Raw genomic sequence first — 19,924 nt, 5'->3', positions numbered from 1 at the left:
ACCTTAGAGTCCTCCTTTGAGAAAAAGGGCACTAATGCCAGCTGCAAAGAAGAGCATTGTGTAGCTAATCTTCATGCTGGTTGCTCCATTGCAGAGGTCCGTTTGGCAACAAGAAAGTCTACTAGTTGCTCCTCCTAGAGTAGTAGTTCCTGGATTGCAGGTTATGGCACAGAAGTTGGTGACGACTGTGCTTGAGCCTATAAAGAAAGACAGGAAGTTATATTTAAAAAATGTGTAGGTTTTCAATAGAATATTTTGCATGGAGACAGACAAGAATATATGTGGCAGTAGCCGAGGAACTCCTTGCCCATTCACTCTGATATTTGGCAATAGTCGCATCACGGTCTCTAGCTTTATCCTTCATTCCGATGTATCATCTGTTCTTTCTCAGCTCCTTATCAAGAGGCACAGTAAGAAAGTAGATTTTGGGAGGTGTGATGCATATTCTCTAGGTTCTCCAGTTTCTACGGAGGTTATTTTGATTGGGCAGTGCCTTGGTGGGTGCAATGGTTTGCAATGGTCTTCTATCACTTTGGATATTTGCGCTGCTCTTTAGTTGGAAGGAAAATAGGGTAAAAGCATCTAAGAACACTACACTTGCTACAATTAGCATGGTACTCCCAACAAATGATTGATATTGTGACATTAGATGCTCTCTGTTCAGAAGCAGATTCCTGTTAGTTGATTCCCATGTGTTCTGCTGCAGTCTCCCAGAGTGTTCTAATGAACAACTAGAGCGCTAACAGTCTTACTTATGAGAAAAGTGTGACACACCTGACACCATCTTGGTTGAATCAAAGCTGTAGACTGAAAGCATTTCCTTTAGAGGGAGTTTGTTTTGTAGTAGAAACTAAAGTTAGTCCTCCGCAAAGCTAAAGTGAGGGACCATTGCAACTCGGAATCACCCATTTCTACGATGTAAAGGCCAGCTCTCCAAGGGGCATATCATCAACAACCGGCGGTAATTATCGCTAAGCGCACTTAGCGTTAGGATAATTATCGCCGGCTATTGCTTGTTCATTTCGCATAGATAGTGAGCTATCAGCAACGCTTATCTCCAGAGCGATAAAAATAATTGAGTTAGCTGGCAAATGTGGAATTATCGCTTGGATTCCAGCGATAATCCCACAACGTTTTGCGCTATGTTGTTGATAGTCCAGGGCAGACTTAACCATGATATCCACCTTCCATTGGATATCATGGCTAAGTCAAGCTAAAATCAGACATAAGGAAAGTAGAGATAATCACGGTTAGCGCTACTTTTCTTATCGCTATGCTTGTTAGCGTGCCCATTGATAATTGGAGATATGTTGGTTAGCGATATTTCTCTAGTTATTTTGGGAAGGAACGCCCACTTTGCACCTCATTAGAGATGCAAAAGGAGGCGTAGAGAAAAAGGGTGCTAACATGCGATTATGCATGTTAGCACCCTCTTGTTGATAGGGCGAAAACATTATCTCAGTTTTTCTGGCTTTTAAAGCCAAAAAATCGGAGATAAGGCCCTTGATGATATGCCCCCAAGGGGCATATTATCAAGACAGGCGATGAAATGATCGCCGCTTTAGCGGCAGAAAAATGCAGCTAAAACGGCGATAATGGGCTTGATAATATGCTCTATGGTATTCCAATTGAAGTTCGGGTTAGATGGCCTTCACATCTAACATGGGCTTGAATTGGAATTCCATTGAGCATATTATCAAGCCAATTATCGCCGTCTTAGCTGCATTTATCTGCCTCTAAAGCGGCGATAATTTTATCGCCTGACTTGATAATATGCCCCCAAGCTTGTCAAACCATCCCCTATTAAGAATAACTAAGTGGGATGCCCTATACTATGATGTGATCTCAGGGGCCTCCATTGGCCGTCAAAGATTATTTGAACATTTCAATAATGTGATTCCAGAGGTGTATTGGTGCCACATAATTGCCCCTCAGGGCTGCAGTAATGTCAATAAAAAAAGAGGAGGGAGTACTGTAAGATGGATTCAGTAGTTGAAGTACTTGAAGACAGCAGAACACCCTAGAAAGCACGAAGGGAGTATTAACCATAATCTGAAGTCCTTGGTCTTTCAAGTCTAGGTGCAGCTGGATTTTCTTTGTCCACGCCCACTGTGCATCCCACGTTACACACACCCCAAGGCTTCTTAGTCCCTCCAGGAGCAGCTGTAGTATGCTCACAATCACCATAGGCTGCAGGGAAGGCACTGGTGGCTAGTGGGACTTGGTGAAGACTTGGCGGGAGTGATGGTGAGCCACAAGTTCTCAAAAATATTCAGGATCTGAGTAACCCAGAGTCTGCACCAGTGTGATTCTTTTAGGGAAATAACAACATCGCCACTATGAGTGCTGCTCTTAACCCCTTGCACGCTGCGCAAATTCCCCTGTGGTGCAAGCGAATTAATGAGTGGGCGGGGTTAGGACGGCCGGGGCCGTCCTCCGCACACACCTACTGTGACATCAGACGGCCAGGGGCTATCCGACGCATGGGAGGGCTTATGGCCACCCCCGGTGCCAGCCGTATTATGGGGCTTGAGTATCAACCCTCCACCACTCGGCTCACTGGCCATGGCAAATATCAAGGGTGAAAATGTGTGCCCCCCCCCTTTGAGCCCCCTATAGCACATCTGAGAAGGAACAACCAAATGTCTGGACCCACGCTGCCAAATCTGTGTATTATTATTGTATAGCGCAAATTGGGCCAAAGTTAATTTTGGTAAGCAGTGAAAACAATTAGCCTCGCCCTACAGAATCAAAAGCGTTGTGGAAGTTTGGCAGGAAAAATGGCTAGGACATGGACATCTTGGTAGCCAGCGCACATGCATTGAGGACACATCAGATGTTGTGCCTAGTGGACTGAATGGGCATAAAGCCTGAATCGGTCACATGAACAAACAAGCAGATCACTCTAAACAGACAGGTGGCAATGACTTTTGACCAAATCCTCACCTCCACGTTTAGGAAGGAGATGGGACAGTATGAGGGGCATTGATCGGGGGTATGGCCGGGTTTAGGTATAATGGCCATTTTGGACGTATGGGTGGGAGCCACCACCCCTCCAGGGTCCAAAAGAAAACTTGGTGAGAGTCTCTCCCAGACGTGACAAGGAAGCCTTAAATTCAACCTGAAGCTTCCCTGATTGTATTTGACCAAGTGACTCTCCAAGTTTTCTCAGCTGCAATCTTTCCCTCTAGGAGATTCCTATCCTCTGTCGTCAGTTTCTTCATTGGTAGATCAGCCATGATTCCGGCAAACTCAGTTGATGTATGTGTAGTGGTTGGGGTATATAGGACAGCTTAGCAGGTTGTATAATTTAGAGCTATGATTTGTTCGCCTCTCACCTCATTATTCTTATCACCCTTTACAAAATCAGCAGGGCTCAGTATGTTTGTGCAAAGCCAGTGGCATGTTTGGCACGCCTTGTGCCCACTGGTAGATATGGCTGAATATATGTATCTATCTGAAACCCAAGATTCCCTCACTGAGCTAAACTTGCTACAGCCTATCAAATATTGTGCCAGGTCATTAATCAGTACCAAAGTCATTAGTACATGCCAGGTTCTATGCGAAGCCCAAGACAGGTATGGCTAAAGGCTGCACACCACTGGGGCTGACAGTCTTCTGTAGGCTGGGTGCAAGGCCTTTGGCCCTGCACCAAACCCTGCTGCACATGGCCTCACGCTCATCAGGCATCCCACGGGGCCTGGGAGCCACTCCTGGCTCACAGTCTTTGGCACTGCACCAAACCCTGCTGCACGTGGCCTCACGCTCATCCGGTGCCCCACGGGATCTGGGTAACACTCCTGGCTCACAGCCTTTGGCACTGCACCAAACCCTGCTGCAGCTGGCCTCACGCCCATCCGGCATCCCACGGGGTCTGGGTAACACTCCTGGCTCACAGTCTTTGGCACTGCACCAAACCCTGCTGCACCTGGCCTCACGCCATCCGGCGTCCCACGGGGTCTGGGTAACACTCATGGCTCACAGCCTTTGGCCCTGCACCAAACCCTGCTGCACCTGGCCTCATGCCATCCGGCGTCCCACGGGGTCTGGGTAACACTCCTGGCTCACAGTCTTTGGCATCGCACCAAACCCTGCTGCAGCTGGCTTCACGCCCATCCGGCATCCCACGGGGTCTGGGTAACACTCCTGGCTCACAGTCTTTGGCACTGCCCCAAACCCTGCTGCAGCTGGCCTCACGGCCATCCGGCGTCCTACCGGGTCTGGGAGCCACTCCTGGCTCACAGTCTTTGGCACTGCACCAAACCCTGCAGCACGTGGCCTCACGCTCATCCGGCATCCCACGGGGCCTGGGAGCCACTCCTGGCTCACAGTCTTTGGCACTGCACCAAACCCTGCTGCACGTGGCCTCAAGCTCATCCGGCGTCCCACGGGATCTGGGTAACACTCCTGGCTCACAGCCTTTGGCACTGCACCAAACCCTGCTGCAGCTGGCCTCATACCCATCCGGCATCCCACGGGGTCTGGGTAACACTCCTGGCTCACAGTCTTTGGCATCGCACCAAACCCTGCAGCACGTGGCCTCACGCCCATCCGGCATCCCACGGGGTCTGGAAGCCACTCCTGGCTCTTAACCTTTGGCCCTGCGCCAAACCCTGCTGCACCTGGCCTCACGCCCTTCCGGCATCCCACGGGGTCTGGGTAACACTCCTGGCTCACAGTCTTTGGCACTGCACCAAACCCTGCTGCAGCTGGCCTCACGCTCTTCTGGTCTCCCATGGGGTCTGGGTAACACTCCTGGCTCACAGCCTTTGACACTGCACCAAACCCTGCTGCACGTGGCCTCACGCCCATCCGGTGTCCCACGGGGTCTGGGTAACACTCCTGGCTCACAGTCTTTGGCACTGCACCAAACCCTGCAGCACGTGGCCTCACACTCATCCGGCATCCCACGGGGTCTGGGTAACACTCCTGGCTCACAGTCTTTGTCACTGCACCAAACCCTGCTGCACCTAGCCTCATACCCATCCGGCATCCCACGGGGTCTGAGTAACACTCCTGGCTCACAGCCTTTGGCCCTTCACCAAAGCCTGCTGCAGCTTGCCTCACGCCCATCCGGCATCCCACGGGGTCTGGGTAACACTCCTGGCTCACAGTCTTTGGCACTGCACCAAACCCTGATGCAGCTGGCCTAACGCCCATCCGGCGTCCTACCGGGTCTGGGAGCCACTCCTGGCTCACAGTCTTTGGCACTGCACCAAACCCTGCAGCACGTGGCCTCACGCTCATCCGGCATCCCACGGGGCCTGGGAGCCACTCCTGGCTCACAGTCTTTGGCACTGCACCAAACCCTGCTGCACGTGGCCTCACGCCCATCCGGCATCCCACGGGGTCTGGGTAACACTCCTGGCTCACAGTCTTTGGCATCGCACCAAACCCTGCTGCAGCTGGCTTCACGCCCATCCGGCATCCCACGGGGCCTGGGAGCCACTCCTGGCTCACAGCCTTTGGCACTGCACCAAACCCTGCAGCACGTGGCCTCACGCTCATCCGGCATCCCACGGGCCCTGGGAGCCACTCCTGGCTCACACCCTTTGGCCCTGCACCAAACCCTGCTGCACGTGGCCTCACGCCCTTCCGGCGTCCCACGGGGTCTGGGTAACACTCCTGGCTCACAGCCTTTGGCACTGACCCAAACCCTGCTGCACGTGGCCTCACGCCCATCCGGCGTCCCACGGGGTCTGGGTAACACTCCTGGCTCACAGTCTTTGGCACTGCACCAAACCCTGCAGCACGTGGCCTCACACTCATCCGGCATCCCACGGGGTCTGGGTAACACTCCTGGCTCACAGTCTTTAGCATCGCACCAAACCCTGCTGCAGCTGGCCTCACGCCCATCCGGCATCCCACGGGGTCTGGGTAACACTCCTGGCTCACAGTCTTTGGCACTGCACCAAACCCTGCAGCACGTGGCCTCACACTCATCCGGCATCCCACGGGGTCTGGGTAACACTCCTGGCTCACAGTCTTTAGCATCGCACCAAACCCTGCTGCAGCTGGCCTCACGCCCATCCGGCATCCCACGGGGTCTGGGTAACACTCCTGGCTCACAGTCTTTGGCACTGCACCAAACCCTGCAGCACGTGGCCTCACACTCATCCGGCATCCCACGGGGTCTGGGTAACACTCCTGGCTCACAGTCTTTAGCATCGCACCAAACCCTGCTGCACGTGGCCTCACGCTTATCCGGCGTCCCACGGGGTCTGGGTAACACTCCTGGCTCACAGTCTTTGGCACTGCACCAAACCCTGCTGCACGTGGCCTCACGCTCATCCGGCGTCCCACGGGATCTGGGTAACACTCCTGGCTCACAGTCTTTGGCGCTGCACCAAACCCTGCTGCACGTGGCCTCACGCTCATCCGGCGTCCCACGGGATCTGGGTAACACTCCTGGCTCACAGTCTTTGGCCCTGCACCAAACCCTGCTGCACGTGGCCTCTCGCCCATCCGGCGTCCCACGGGGTCTGGGTAACACTCCTGGCTCACAGTCTTTGGCACTGCACCAAACCCTGCTGCAGCTGGCCTCACGCTATTCTGGTCTCCTATGGGGTCTGGGTAACACTCATGGCTCACAGCCTCTGGCACTGCACCAAACCCTGCTGCAGCTGGCCTCACGCCCATCCGGCATCCCACGGGGTCTGGGTAACACTCCTGGATCACAGTCTTTGGCACTGCACCAAACCCTGCTGCACGTGGCCTCACGCTCATCCGGCATCCCACGGGGTCTGGGTAACACTCCTGGCTCACAGTCTTTGGCACTGCACCAAACCCTGCTGCAGCTGGCCTCACGCCCATCCGGCCTCCCACGGGATCTGGGTAACACTCTTGGCTCATAAGCTTTTGGCACTGCACCAAACCCTGCTGCACGTGGCCTCACGCCCATCCGATGTCCCACGGGGTCTGGGTAACACTCCTGGCTCACGTCCTTTGGCACTGCACCAAACCCTGCTGCACGTGGCCTCACGCCCATCCGGCGTCCCCCGGGGTCTGGGTAACACTCCTGGCTCACAGCCTTTGGCACTGCACCAAACCCTGCTCGTGGCCTCACGCCCATCCGGCATGCCGCCTTTGGCCCCTGCTGCCCTTGGCCTCACCTCCATCCGGTGTCCCACGGGGTGTGGGTAATACTCACGACACACAGCCTTTGCCCCTTGAGGTGTTGCAAAGTGTGTGTCCAAACCTTCTGTGGTCAGGCTCTGTACCTCTGCCCGTCCCTTTGTCTTTACCCTGCTTATCAGCTCTTGTTGAAATCTGAGATCCCTGTTCTTAATTTAACTCACCTGCAGCCTTTCAAATCTCAGACAGAGTAACTAGGACATAAGTTATTTTCAAATGTACATTTTATATTGCCTGCTCTTGGTGGATTTGCATGTGACCCAATGCACCACAAGCACTGTACACAAGCAGCCTAAGACACTGCACCAAAGATATTAGGAATCAAAAGTTCTTTTGACCCCTTTAACTTTGCCCCCTTTGCCAGAACTGCCAGAAATCTGAGTTTCCTGCACTGAACAAATGAACACTTTTCACCCACCCCCTTTAACTCAGTGCCTCTCTGATGGATCTGTAAGAACCTCTATGTAAGGAGATAAATCTAAATATATTAACCCCTTGCACGCTGAACAAATTCCCCCACGGTTTTAATTGTGGGCGGGGTTAGTACGGCCCCCAGCCGTCCTCCGCACACGCCTACCATGACGTCGTATGGCCTGGGGCTATCCGACACATGCAAGGGGTTAAGGGTCTGCCAAATTTCTTGCTGATAAGTAATTAGGCTCCAAAATAATCAGCATATCAATGATATGTCACTCCCCTTTTCAATTATGTTCTTTCTTCACTGATCATCATAAAACTTGACAAGCCAACAGACAACTAAACATGGTAAGGTTTGCCAAATTTGGTGTGGAGTTGAGAAACATTATCACGGTTATTTGTAAATTAATACATGTTTTTGCTCTCCCTTATTTACTGTGCTATTCTTGGCGAGTTGGCTTACATTTAAAAATTCCAAGAGTCAGCTGATTGTGCTAAGGAGATTATTTGCAAGCCCCTTGCGCCACAGGTCCCCTTGCACCACTGGTGCGCCACTTTTAACCTCCTGCCCCATATCTGCAAGGACACGTAAAGCCTCCCTGCGTGGCGTTTCCTATCTTGTAAATATGGCACCATCTGTAATGTAATGTAATGATGTCTTGTAAAGCGCATGAATCACCCTACATGGGGTATCTCTGTGCTGTAGACCGCTGGGGAACCCGTCCTGGCTATCCCTGTGAGATGGTCCCGACTGGGTATCTCCAAGGGGAAACCAGGCATCCCCGGCGTGTGTGGGGGGCCGTTGTAAAGATGAGGCAAGCTAATGCCCAGAGTTGCCGAGTGTGATCCCTGGTTAGAGTAGGCACCGAGGCGAGAATTATCGAGTCCGTTAACCCTGGTCCAAGACCCTGCCGCGTCGGGAATTGAACCCTGGTCCCGGGCCGTTCTCTGCTTCCGGGTCTGCCGCCTCTAACCAGTGAGCCACACCTCTCCACATCTCACACAACACTTTGCTTGAAACGGGCGTGACATGGATGTTGCTGTGGGTGCAGCACCCATGTATGCTGCCACATTTCCAGACTTACGAGAATTCGCAAACCTGGAAATGCAGCAGATGCTACGCCACCCCAGGGGTTTACATTTCTCCTTGTTTTTTCCTCTCTCTCTGGAGGATGCATTCTGCAGAACACATAGGAAGAAGAAATCATCTCTTTTTATTTTTTTTGTTATTGTTTTTGTGCAGGAAGGTACCCTTTCCTGCCCAGAAACAATCTCTCCACAAGGCAGGCACACTTGCACCATGGAGCAAGGGTGCCTGTGTGGCGCATGGCAGCTGATTGTGCGCCATCACAGTGGTACAAACTGGGATGCTTCATATTGTTGTAAATGTGAAGTGAGCCCTGTGGTTTGAAAGTGCGACAGTGCGGCACAGCCAAAGGGCTTGCGATGCTGTGCTGCGTCACTTTCTTGTAAATAAGCCTCTAAATGTTTGCTAAATTTGGAGTAGGTTTGTTGAGCAGCGGTAAGGTATAAGCAAATCACTATCCATTTGTCTACTACAGAAGCAGTTGTAGCACCTGTGTGATTATCCCAAGTCAGACACCAACACAGACACCCTGGCGCCATTGTGCAACAGTGCCTGAGCTGAAGGGATGATTGTTTATGAGCAGGAAGTGGCACCTTCCTCCACATAAACAATCAATGAAGGTGATTTGCTCCTTCTTTGTGTGCTGCAGAATGCAACGCACATAGAAAGAGCAAAACGACAAAGAAATAAAAGTATTTCTCCTCGTTGCACCAACCTAATGTCTGCTCTTCAGTGGCGATAGATTGATACGGATGTATGACATTACAACGCATGCTTTTACATCACATGCTTTTACAATGCGGTTTTTACAACGCATACCATTACAACGCATAGTGCTTTTAGGCGCTGGATAGTGAATTGTTTAATTTACTATTCCAACTCCAGTCCCCGTGGATAGTAGGGAAGGTGTTGGATAGTACATTAAACCTATTCCCTATCCTAGAGTGCCCCACAGCGCAATGCGTTGTAATGGTTTGCGTTGTAAAAGTTGCGTTGTAAAGGCACTGCGTGGTAAAAATTGCATTGTAAAGGTTGTTTACCGATTGGTACCTGGGTGAAAGGCTATCAAATTTAGAGCACAGCGGTAAGCAATGCAAAGTGGCTCAATGCTGCCTTGTAAATATGGAGTAGGGCATTGTGCCTGCGGAAGACCCTACAAAGTGATGCTCGGGCGGCACAATGCCCTTGTAAAACATGCCGCTCAGTTTCTCCTCTGCAAGATGTTGAAGAAACTCTATAGGAAGCATTAATTTCACTGTGTGGCTTACATTGGGTTGTGGGTGGTTTCTGTCAGCTTGAAAATAAACACACTGAACTGGTTAGAGGGATGGAAGGTGAACTTTTGCAAAGTAAAAAAAAACAGAAACACTACAACTTTGAAAAATCAAGATACAAGATCCTTACTTACTAAAATGCTGGGGATGTCAAATGAGTGTACATTTTTGCTTGCTAAATGTTGGGTCATATATACAAGCCCCTATTGCCACTACAACGTCACTTATATTGACGTTTTGGTGGCCATAATGCCTTATTTACAAGGAAGGGTTAAGACCCTTAACGTGGCTTAACACTGCCTTGTAAATAAGGCCCTCGTTCACACTAGGGTTAGTATGAAAGGGGTGGGCAGTAGGTGTTGCGGTGGGCGTTCCATCACAACATCCATTGATTTTGACGATGCCCCTTATTTACATCAAAAGGAGGCAGCGCCAAAATGAAGACCAGGGAAATCCTGGTCTTAAGTTGGGGAAACAAGGAGAAATGCTTTATTTCTCCTCGTTTTTGTTTTTTCCATGTGTGCTGCCCTGCGCAGCACACATGGAAAAAACAAAATCGCTTGGATTGTTTATGTACAAGAAGACCCCCCTTCCAGTACATAAACAATCATTAAAAAAATGCAATTTCTTGACTTTCATGTGTGCTGCATTAAGCAGCACACAGAGAAGTGACAAAATGGCATTTAAAGATTGTTTATGTACAGGAAGGAGGACCTTCTCCCACATAAACAATCTTTCCCCTGCATGCAGACACCGTTGCACAATGGTGCAAGGGTGTCTGCATTGGCGCTGCACTGCTAAGTGTAGCGACAGAGCAGGGGGGAATGCTAGGCTGCACCATATCCTTGTAAATATGGTGCAGCCTTGCGTTTCTGAGATGGCGGAGCACGGTGTTAAGCCATGACGGCTAATGCCTGACTCCGCCACTTCCTTGAACGTATGCTCCTTTGTCTCTTGAAGCAAAAGAACGATCTTCTTCACAAGATGTGCTCTGGCATATGTGTTTCTGGTCACACATTAGCATTTATAGCTAAAATCTCTGCATGTTTATGATTGTACAAAACTGCAACAGTTCACTTTCATGAATTACCCAAAATGCTACAAAAAACCTGATAAATATGTGTTATTTTTTTAAAATTTAGTTTTTTGTGTTAATTAGTGTAAACAAAAGAAAATAGGTTGTGCTGACGAAATAACACGTATTTATCATTTATTGCAAATAAGATTATTTAGCTAAAACAATTTTGTCAGAAGAATATTTGTCAAAAATAAGAATATGTCACTGTTGGCATAATTGAAAGAAACATTTAAAAAATAGCATGTTCAGAATATTGCAAAATGATGTTATGTTATGTTTTGCTATATGTTGTGTTGTGTTATCAAGATTTGCAAAGTGTGACTTATCACCGAGGGGTGTTCAGGTGCTGGAGCACGTGTGGAGGTCTTCTCCTGGGTGTTAGTTGAAGATCCAGGTCTTCAGCTTCTTGCTGAATTCAAGAAGCGTGGAGGAGGCCACCGTGTGTAGAGGGCGGTGTTCCACAGGGTGTGAGGTACGAGAAGGCTGGGCCTCCTGTTCTGCTTTTGCGGATGCAAGGTGTGTGTGCGAGAGCGAGTGAGGCAGAGTGCAGGTGTCTGCTGGACTGGTGGAGGTGGAGGTGGTAGTTGAGGTAGGCTGGTCCAATGTTGTGCAGGGCCTTGTATGCGAGTGTGAGGAGTTTGAATTGGCATCGTTTGTGTATCGGCAGCTGGTGAAGATGTCAGAGGTGAGGTGTGGTGTGGGTGAGCCGTAGGAGATATAGGACCTGACTAGCAATGGCGATCAGGATGGTCTGGAGACGGTGGAGAAGGTGGTTTGTGATTCGGGCATTGCCGTAGTCAGGTCTGCTGGTGACCAGGGCTTCAGTGGCGGTATATTTAGTGCTCTTAGGGATCCATGAGAAGATTTGTTTGGGGATGCTTTGCATGTGAAAATGGGAGGAGCTGACTGCGCCTACCTCTGCGGCCATGTTGAGTTTGTCATCTAAGATGATTCCCAGGATACATTTCATCAAGTTTTTAGCAGGATTAACATTTGGCCCCACGAGTTGTTAGCTGCAGCAAATAGACATAATAATGTTGGGCCGGACCTCACTTACCTGATGTGGCGGCCAATGTGGCGCAGTACTTATCTGCACTCCCTCCACAGGTGGTCTGAGTGTTGCAGCTCCCAGAGGCGGCAGCACACACATAGCACTTCAAGGAGTGAGCTGAAAAAGGAAAGAAACCAAACATAAGTGACATATGCAGAAGAGCTGAGCTCTCCCAGTGTCTTCTAAGCATTAATAGATGTATCTGTTCATGGAAACCTGATCGGAGCTGTCAGGATAGCCATGCACGGAAACCTGATCAGAGGCTCTCTGCTCGAGCCCTGCGCGGATTTCAACAAAGCCCTCATAAACCCGTTAAGTGCTGCCGCCAGCCGTTGAACGTTCAGAGCACTACCTGGCTGGTGCTGCGCACGCTCAACGACCGACGCACCCCTCCCCGTTCTTTAAAACGGCCGCACTGCCGCGAAAAAACGGCCGCGGTTAACGGTTTAATTACGAGCACAGCTTGGTTGTCTGTGTGTGTATATACATGATCCACTGTTTAGCAGTGCTGTACTTCATCTTGTAGACACTGTGCTGCAATAATCTAAGGGCAATTGTTTAAAATGGGGAGATTACAATATATGGCTGCGGGGGCTGTCCTATAAAATATATAGGCCACTACAGTTGCAGAGGATTTGAAGAATGGGTTTGCACGCATGAGTCGCAAGTAGTTTTGAGGACTTTGATAAGGGGAAAGCAATGTAATTATCAAAAACATGTATTCTGAAGGTATTATTCTCGAAATACATGTTACCTTGAGGGGAAGTGACACATGTAAATGATGTTACTTTGTTGTGCAGGAATACATGGGAAGAAGTGCAATACAAATGGTAGACGGGGTGTGTCTAGAGAACACGCTGTATCGGGACAGACACACACAATGAAGGTTGAAACAATGTTGCTGGAGTAATGAAAGCGACCACAATTGCAGAATAGCTATCACCAAATTTATAGTCTCTAAGCCCATTATCTGTATAGAAGAGTGAGTTTATAGAGGGCACAATACATCATGAGTAGCTCCACCTCTAAAGTGATGATGAGCTCTGAGCAACCCCATGCAAGCTCATCTGTAAGAGATGAGCTCTGCACAGCCCCACGCAAGATCATCTGTAAGTCACCAGCTCCATGCAGACCCACGTAAGATCATCTACAGATGATGACTTCTACACAGACCGCCGCGAGATAATATATAGGAGATCAGTTCCACACAGGAGTGCTTATAGATGATCTGCTCTGTGATGTCCCAAGGACTCTGCGGAGTCCCACACAAGATCATCACACGATGATGAGCTCTGCACAGTCCTATACAAGATCATCGGCAGGTGATGAGCTTGGCACATCCCCACACAAGATCAGCTATAGAAGATGAGCTCTGCACAGTCCCACACAAGTTCATCTGTAAGTCACTAGCTCCACACAGCCTCACATAAGATCATCTACAGATGATGACCTCTGCACAGCCCCACACAAGATCATATATAGGAGGACAGTTCTGCACAGTTCCCCACAGGTTTGCCTATAGATAATCTGCTCTACAATGTCCCAAGGACTCTGCACAGTCCGATACAAGATCATCTACAGATGATGAGCTCTGCACAGCCCCACACAAGATCATCTATGGATGATGAACTCTGCACAGTCCCACACAAGAACATCTATAGAGGATGAGTTCTGCACACTCCCACACAAGATCATCTATAGAAGATGAGTTCTGCACAGCCCCACACAAGATCATCTATAGAGGATGAGTTCTGCACACTCCCACACAAGATCATCTATAGAAGATGAGTTCTGCACAGCCCCACACAAGATCATCTATAGAAGATGAGTTCTGCACAGCCACACACAAGATCATCTATAGAGGATGAGTTCTGCACAGCCCCACACAAGATCATCTATAGAAGATGAGTTCTGCACAGCCCCACACAAGATCATCTATAGAAGATGAGTTCTGCACACTCCCACACAAGATCATCTATAGAAGATGAGTTCTGCACACTCCCACACAAGATCATCTATAGAAGATGAGTTCTGCACACTCCCACACAAGATCATCTATAGAAGATGAGTTCTGCACACTCCCACACAAGATCATCTATAGAAGATGAGTTCTGCACAGCCCCACACAAGAACATCTATAGAGGATGAGTTCTGCACAGCCCCACACAAGAACATCTATAGAGGATGAGTTCTGCACAGCCCCACACAAGATCATCTATAGAAGATGAGTTCTGCACAGCCCCACACAAGAACATCTATAGAGGATGAGTTCTGCACAGCCCCACACAAGAACATCTATAGAGGATGAGTTCTGCACAGCACACACAAGATCATTTATAGAGGATGAGTTCTGCACAGTCCCCCACAAGATCATCTATAGAGGATGAGTTCTGCACAGCCGGACACAAGATCACCTATAGGCGATGAGCTCTTCACAGTTCCACATTGGATTTCCTATAGATGATCTGCTTTGTGATCTACCAAGGGCTCTGCATAGTCCCTTCCCAGTTCAGCCATCGATGATCATCTCGGCACAGTCCTATGCAAGGTCATCTACAAATGATCTGTTCTGTGCAGCCACACACGAGATAATCGATAGACGATGAGCTCTGCAAAGATCTACATAAGATCATCTACAGATGATGAACTCTGCACAGCCCCACACAAGAACATCTATAGAGGATGAGTTCTGCACAGCACACACAAGATCATCTATAGAGGATGAGTTCTGCACAGCACACACAAGATCATCTATAGAGGATGAGTTCTGCACAGCCCCACACAAGATCATCTATAGAGAATGAGTTCTGCACAGCCCCACACAAGATCATCTATGGATGATGAACTCTGCACAGTCCCACACAAGAACATCTATAGAGGATGAGTTCTGCACACTCCCACACAAGATCATCTATAGAAGATGAGTTCTGCACAGCCCCACACAAGATCATCTATAGAAGATGAGTTCTGCACAGCACACACACAAGATCATCTATAGAAGATGAGTTCTGCACAGCACACACAAGATCATCTATAGAAGATGAGTTCTGCACAGCACACACACAAGATCATCTATAGAAGATGAGTTCTGCACAGCACACACACAAGATCATCTATAGAAGATGAGTTCTGCACAGCACACACACAAGATCATCTATAGAAGATGAGTTCTGCACAGCCCCACATAAGAACATCTATAGAGGATGAGTTCTGCACAGCACACACAAGATCATCTATAGAAGATGAGTTCTGCACAGCCCCACATAAGAACATCTATAGAGGATGAGTTCTGCACAGCACACACAAGATCATCTATAGAGGATGAGTTCTGCACAGCACACACAAGATCATCTATAGAGGATGAGTTCTGCACAGCACACACAAGATCATCTATAGAGGATGAGTTCTGCACAGTCCCCCACAAGATCATCTATAGAGGATGAGGTCTGCACAGCCGGACACAAGATCACCTATAGGCGATGAGCTCTTCACAGTTCCACATTGGATTTCCTATAGATGATCTGCTTTGTGATCTCCCAAGGGCTCTGCATAGTCCCTTCCCAGTTCAGCCATCGATGATCATCTCGGCACAGTCCTATGCAAGGTCATCTACAAATGATCTGTTCTGTGCAGCCACACACGAGATAATCGATAGACGATGAGCTCTGCAAAGATCTACATAAGATCATCTACAGATGATGAACTCTGCACAGCCCCACCCAAGATAATCTATAGAAGATCAGTTCTGCACAACCCCACATAAATCATATATAGGTGATGAGCTCCGCACAGTTCCATACAAGATCTCTCATGGATGATCTCCTCTGCAATGTCCCAAGGGCTTTGCACAGTCCCATACAAGATCATCCACAAAATGGAAGGAATTTTTTTGAAGAGGTCTGTGCATCTTTATACTATATGTGACAAATTCTGCACAGCCCCACTCCAGTAAATCAGTAGGTGATGAGCTTTGTGCTGTCCACAGGGGTACAGTTCTAATGGATGAGTTCTGCCCACTACACCTCCAGACGAAACAAAGCTATAGCTGATGAAGTCTGCACAGCTGCACACAGGTAAATCTATAATTGATGAGTTTGGTACACTCCAGTGCAAGGAGATTATAGGTGAGGAGTTCAACACTATGTAGAGTTCTACAGGGCCCACAGTTCTAGATCCTTACCTCACCACATCAGACACAGTTGTGCACAGATAGGCCTATAGGGGAAGGGTTCTGAGAAACCTACACATATATATCCACTGGTGACCAGCCGTACAAAGCCAATACAGGTATGTTTGTTGGGAATACGGTCTACACAGACTAAAGAGTTATATTCATAGATGACCAGTCAAACAAAGCCAACATAGCTAAATTTGTAAGGGATGCGTGTTTCACACCCTAAACAGGTACATTTATAGGTGACCAGTCCTACACAGCCCAACTAGGTAGAAGTGTAGGAGATCTGGTTCTGCACGTCTTAGGTAGGTATATCCATTAGTGAGAAGTTACACAAATCACACACAGATAGATTTGTAGTGGTGAGTGCTGAATATCAAAGGTATATCCAATTATGACCAATCATACAGCACCCATACATTTAGAAGTATAGACGATGAAGTCGACATAGCCCCAATGGAGAATGCTGAGCTCATACACAGCTTCACACAGCTTTTTATGCGGCTGATGATTTCTGCACAGCGTACACAAATATATACACAGGCGACCAATCATACAGACACTATAGGGTTTTATTCATGGGTAATGAGCGCAGCCCTCACTGGCAGATCCTGAGCTGACCCTTCATACACAGCTTGTTCAGTAGTTGATGAATTCTACACAGCCACGCAGATTTAGCCATAGGTGATTGATCAGTCATGCAAAGACTACAGAATTAGATCTATAAGTGATGGGTTTCTGTAGAGGTCCACAGGTTGATCTAAAGCAGACAAGTGGTGGGGAGGCAACACAATATTCTGTAGGTGATGAGATCTGCACAACATCTATAGTTGATCCATAGCTCATCATTCATGCACAGTCCCACACAGGATGAAATATTGAAAAGTAATCATACACAGCCTTCCACAGGAGATTCTATGGGTGATGTACTGTTAACAGCCCACACGCATACTGCTATAGGTGTTCATCTCTGCCCAGCCCACATACATACTTCTATACTTGAACTTCTACAGGCAGTCCCCATAGGTAGAGTCATACCATACAATCTGGCAGGCTGCCTTACCTGTCCCAAAGAGGAGAGCAGCAGCCAGGAGAGAGATCACCACAGCCTTCATCATTTCAAGACGGAGCAGCTAATCTGATCAAATGTGTGTGGTGTCTTTTGCAGGGTTGTGAGTGAGGTCCCTTTAGGGTTCTTCTTGAGTGGTGTTTGTGGCAGGGTTGTGAGTGAGGTCAGTATAGGGCCCTTCCTGTGTGGTTTTTGTGGCAGGGTTCTGAGTGAGGTAAGTATGGGGCCCTTCTCGTGTGATGTCCTAGTGTGATGACTTCCAATCTGCTGGGATACCTGGCTGGTGTCTCTGAGTCCCTGGGTTTATATAGCAACTGATGTAGAAATGAGGAGGGTGGTGAAAGTTGTTGTATCGCTCCGTACGAAAGCTGTTATACGGTATTTTTTGCAGTCACTTCCCACCCGCCGATGAAGTAAGGCATTGCCTAATGAGTAGGACAGAAAGGACCTAGCTGCCATAATGAGTGGGTTAAATGCAGCAATGACTGTGAGGCAAACACTGATGTCTTAATGAATTCAGCAGTTGAAATACACTTTATTGCATCTCTGCCTTTAAAAGACATTCATGCTCTTCAATACTTAGCAGGACTTCATTTATCAATTCTATACTTCTGCAGAGGTATGTACACCGTAGGGGGTGCACAGTTCAGGCTAAGATTCATGAATTGCTGCCATGTCAGTATAGAGTGTATTTTAAGGCTGAGCCAGGGGAGGATGCCCACGCAGAGAGAGTATTATAGATGCTGTAACCCAAAGCTTTGGTTTTGAGGTCTCTGGGCAGTGGCATAACCAAACAGAAGGTGGAAATACTGAAAAGTATTGGGAGGGGGCTCCCACACTCTGGACCCAGTCAGGAGCTCTCAGGCCAGTGGCCCTCAGCCTGTACACAATAACAGGGGAGGCCCCCTGGAACTCTGGTGCCCCCAGCCCCAAAGGCTGTGGGGGCTAATGTTAGGCCACTGGTCAGGACTGGTCCGCTCCGTGCTCTGCCCCCAAGGGGCTCCGGGTAAAGCCTCTTGACTAATCCATTGCAGACTTAGCTTCTTAACTGGCTTTCTTGGAGGCACTAAAGAGGTTAACTAAAAAAGTTAACCCCAAAGTCACCAAGATAAAACAAAAACCCACAGCCTAGTAAATATGCACTACATAAAAGGCATATAAAACTGCACCTTTTAGAGTTCTTAGATGTACATTTATCACAAATGTGCATTTTTAAACATTTATACAATCATATCTAATAAACGTTAATAGAAGCTTCCCTAACCTAACCCTGGGTGGGTAACTCTGCTCCGCCAGCAGAATTTGGGGAGATTTGCCTACACCGTGCCCTGAGGCGAATGCAGACGAGGTGAAGTGAGTTAGCCGCTCTCTCCCCCTCCCAAATTTGCTTTAAAATGATAAAAAGAAGGCACTTACCTATGTTTCTGCCACCTCCCCTGCCTGCCCTTCTCCATCCTGCTACTCTTGCGTCCTTCGTCATTAATAAAACCACTACATTGTACGTCTTGCAAGTGTGTATGCACAAGCACAAGACGTACAACATATTGTTTTTTTCAAGAAGGATGCATGGTGTCGAGGAGCAGGAAGGAGAGCGGCAGAAACACAGGTGCCTTCTTTTTATAATTTTAAAGCATTTGGGTGGGAGGAGGGAGCGGGTAGCGAGCGGAGCGGAGCGATGCCTAGCTCCACAGAGGTTTTTTTCAAACTCCATGGAGTTATGCGTAGAGGCACTATGCCAGCTTTGCCCACCCATACCTTAGAAGTTTCTTAAACTATGGGCTGTTGTGCAACGCAGCACAGCACCCAAACATACTGCACTCCGTTACATGACAAGGATAGAGCAGGAGAGCAAACTATCTACAGAGCACCGCACAGAATTTGGCAGAAAGAGGCAAGAAGAGTGAGGAAAGAGGGAAGGGGGTTGCAGATAGAAGCACATGTGGGTCAGAAAGAGGCAAGAGAGGTGTAGAAAGAAGCAATATTAGTGCAGAAAGAAGCAACAGAGGTGCAGAAAGAGGCAAGAGGGAAACAAAAAGAAGTAAGAGGGGTCCAGAAAGATGCACTAGGGGTGCGGAAAGAAGCAAGAGATGTGCAGAAAGAAACAAAAGAAGTACAGAAAGAAGGAACATATGTGCAGAAAGAGGCAACATGGGTGACAACAGAGGGAAGAGGGGTGCAGAAAGAGGCAAGGGGGTGCAGAAAGAAGCAAGAGAGCTGCAGAAAGAAACAAAAGAAGTGTGAAACAAGGAACACAGGCGCAGAAAGAGGCAAGATGGGTACAGAAAGAGTGATGTAAAAGAGGCACAAGGGGTGCAGAAAGAAGGAAGAGGGTAATGAAAGAAGCAAGTGAGGTATAGAAAGAAACAAAAGAAGTACAGAAAGAAGAAACAGAGTTGCAAAAAGAGGCACAAGGGGTGCAGACAGGAGCAAGAGAGGTGCAGAAAGAAACAAAAGAAGTCCAGAAAGAAGCAACAGAGGCACAGATAGAGACAAGAGGAGAGCAAAAAGAGAGAAGGGGGTGCAGAAGGAGGCACAAGGGTTGCAGAAAAAGGGATAGAGCTGCAGAAAGAAGCAAGAGAGGTGCAAAAGCAGTAATATGGGTGGAGGAAGTGGCAAGTGGGATGCAGAAAGAAACAAGAG

The 19,924-nt window shown here is 48.5% G+C and overlaps 1 protein-coding gene across 1 annotated transcript in view; it reads right to left on the bottom strand.

Annotated features, from left to right (window-relative positions):
* Positions 1 to 17,542, bottom strand: part of LOC144826922 (uncharacterized) — a 29,592-nt gene extending 12,050 nt beyond the window's left edge. Inside the window, exons 1-3 of the mRNA XM_078685383.1 lie at positions 17,279 to 17,542; positions 12,048 to 12,158; positions 3 to 197 (exon numbers count right to left, since the gene is read on the bottom strand). Coding sequence (XP_078541509.1) covers positions 4 to 197; positions 12,048 to 12,158; positions 17,279 to 17,333 — 360 coding nt within the window. The 5' untranslated portion in view covers positions 17,334 to 17,542 and the 3' untranslated portion in view covers position 3. The remainder of the gene's footprint in view (positions 1 to 2; positions 198 to 12,047; positions 12,159 to 17,278) is intronic.
* Between the last annotated feature and the right edge of the window lie 2,382 nt (positions 17,543 to 19,924).

Source organism: Lissotriton helveticus, chromosome 4_1, assembly GCF_964261635.1.
Source record: "Lissotriton helveticus chromosome 4_1, aLisHel1.1, whole genome shotgun sequence".
Lineage (NCBI taxonomy): Eukaryota > Metazoa > Chordata > Amphibia > Caudata > Salamandridae > Lissotriton > Lissotriton helveticus.
The sequence above is the reverse complement of the archived record's forward strand: the minus strand, read 5'-3'. Positions and strand labels throughout refer to the sequence as shown.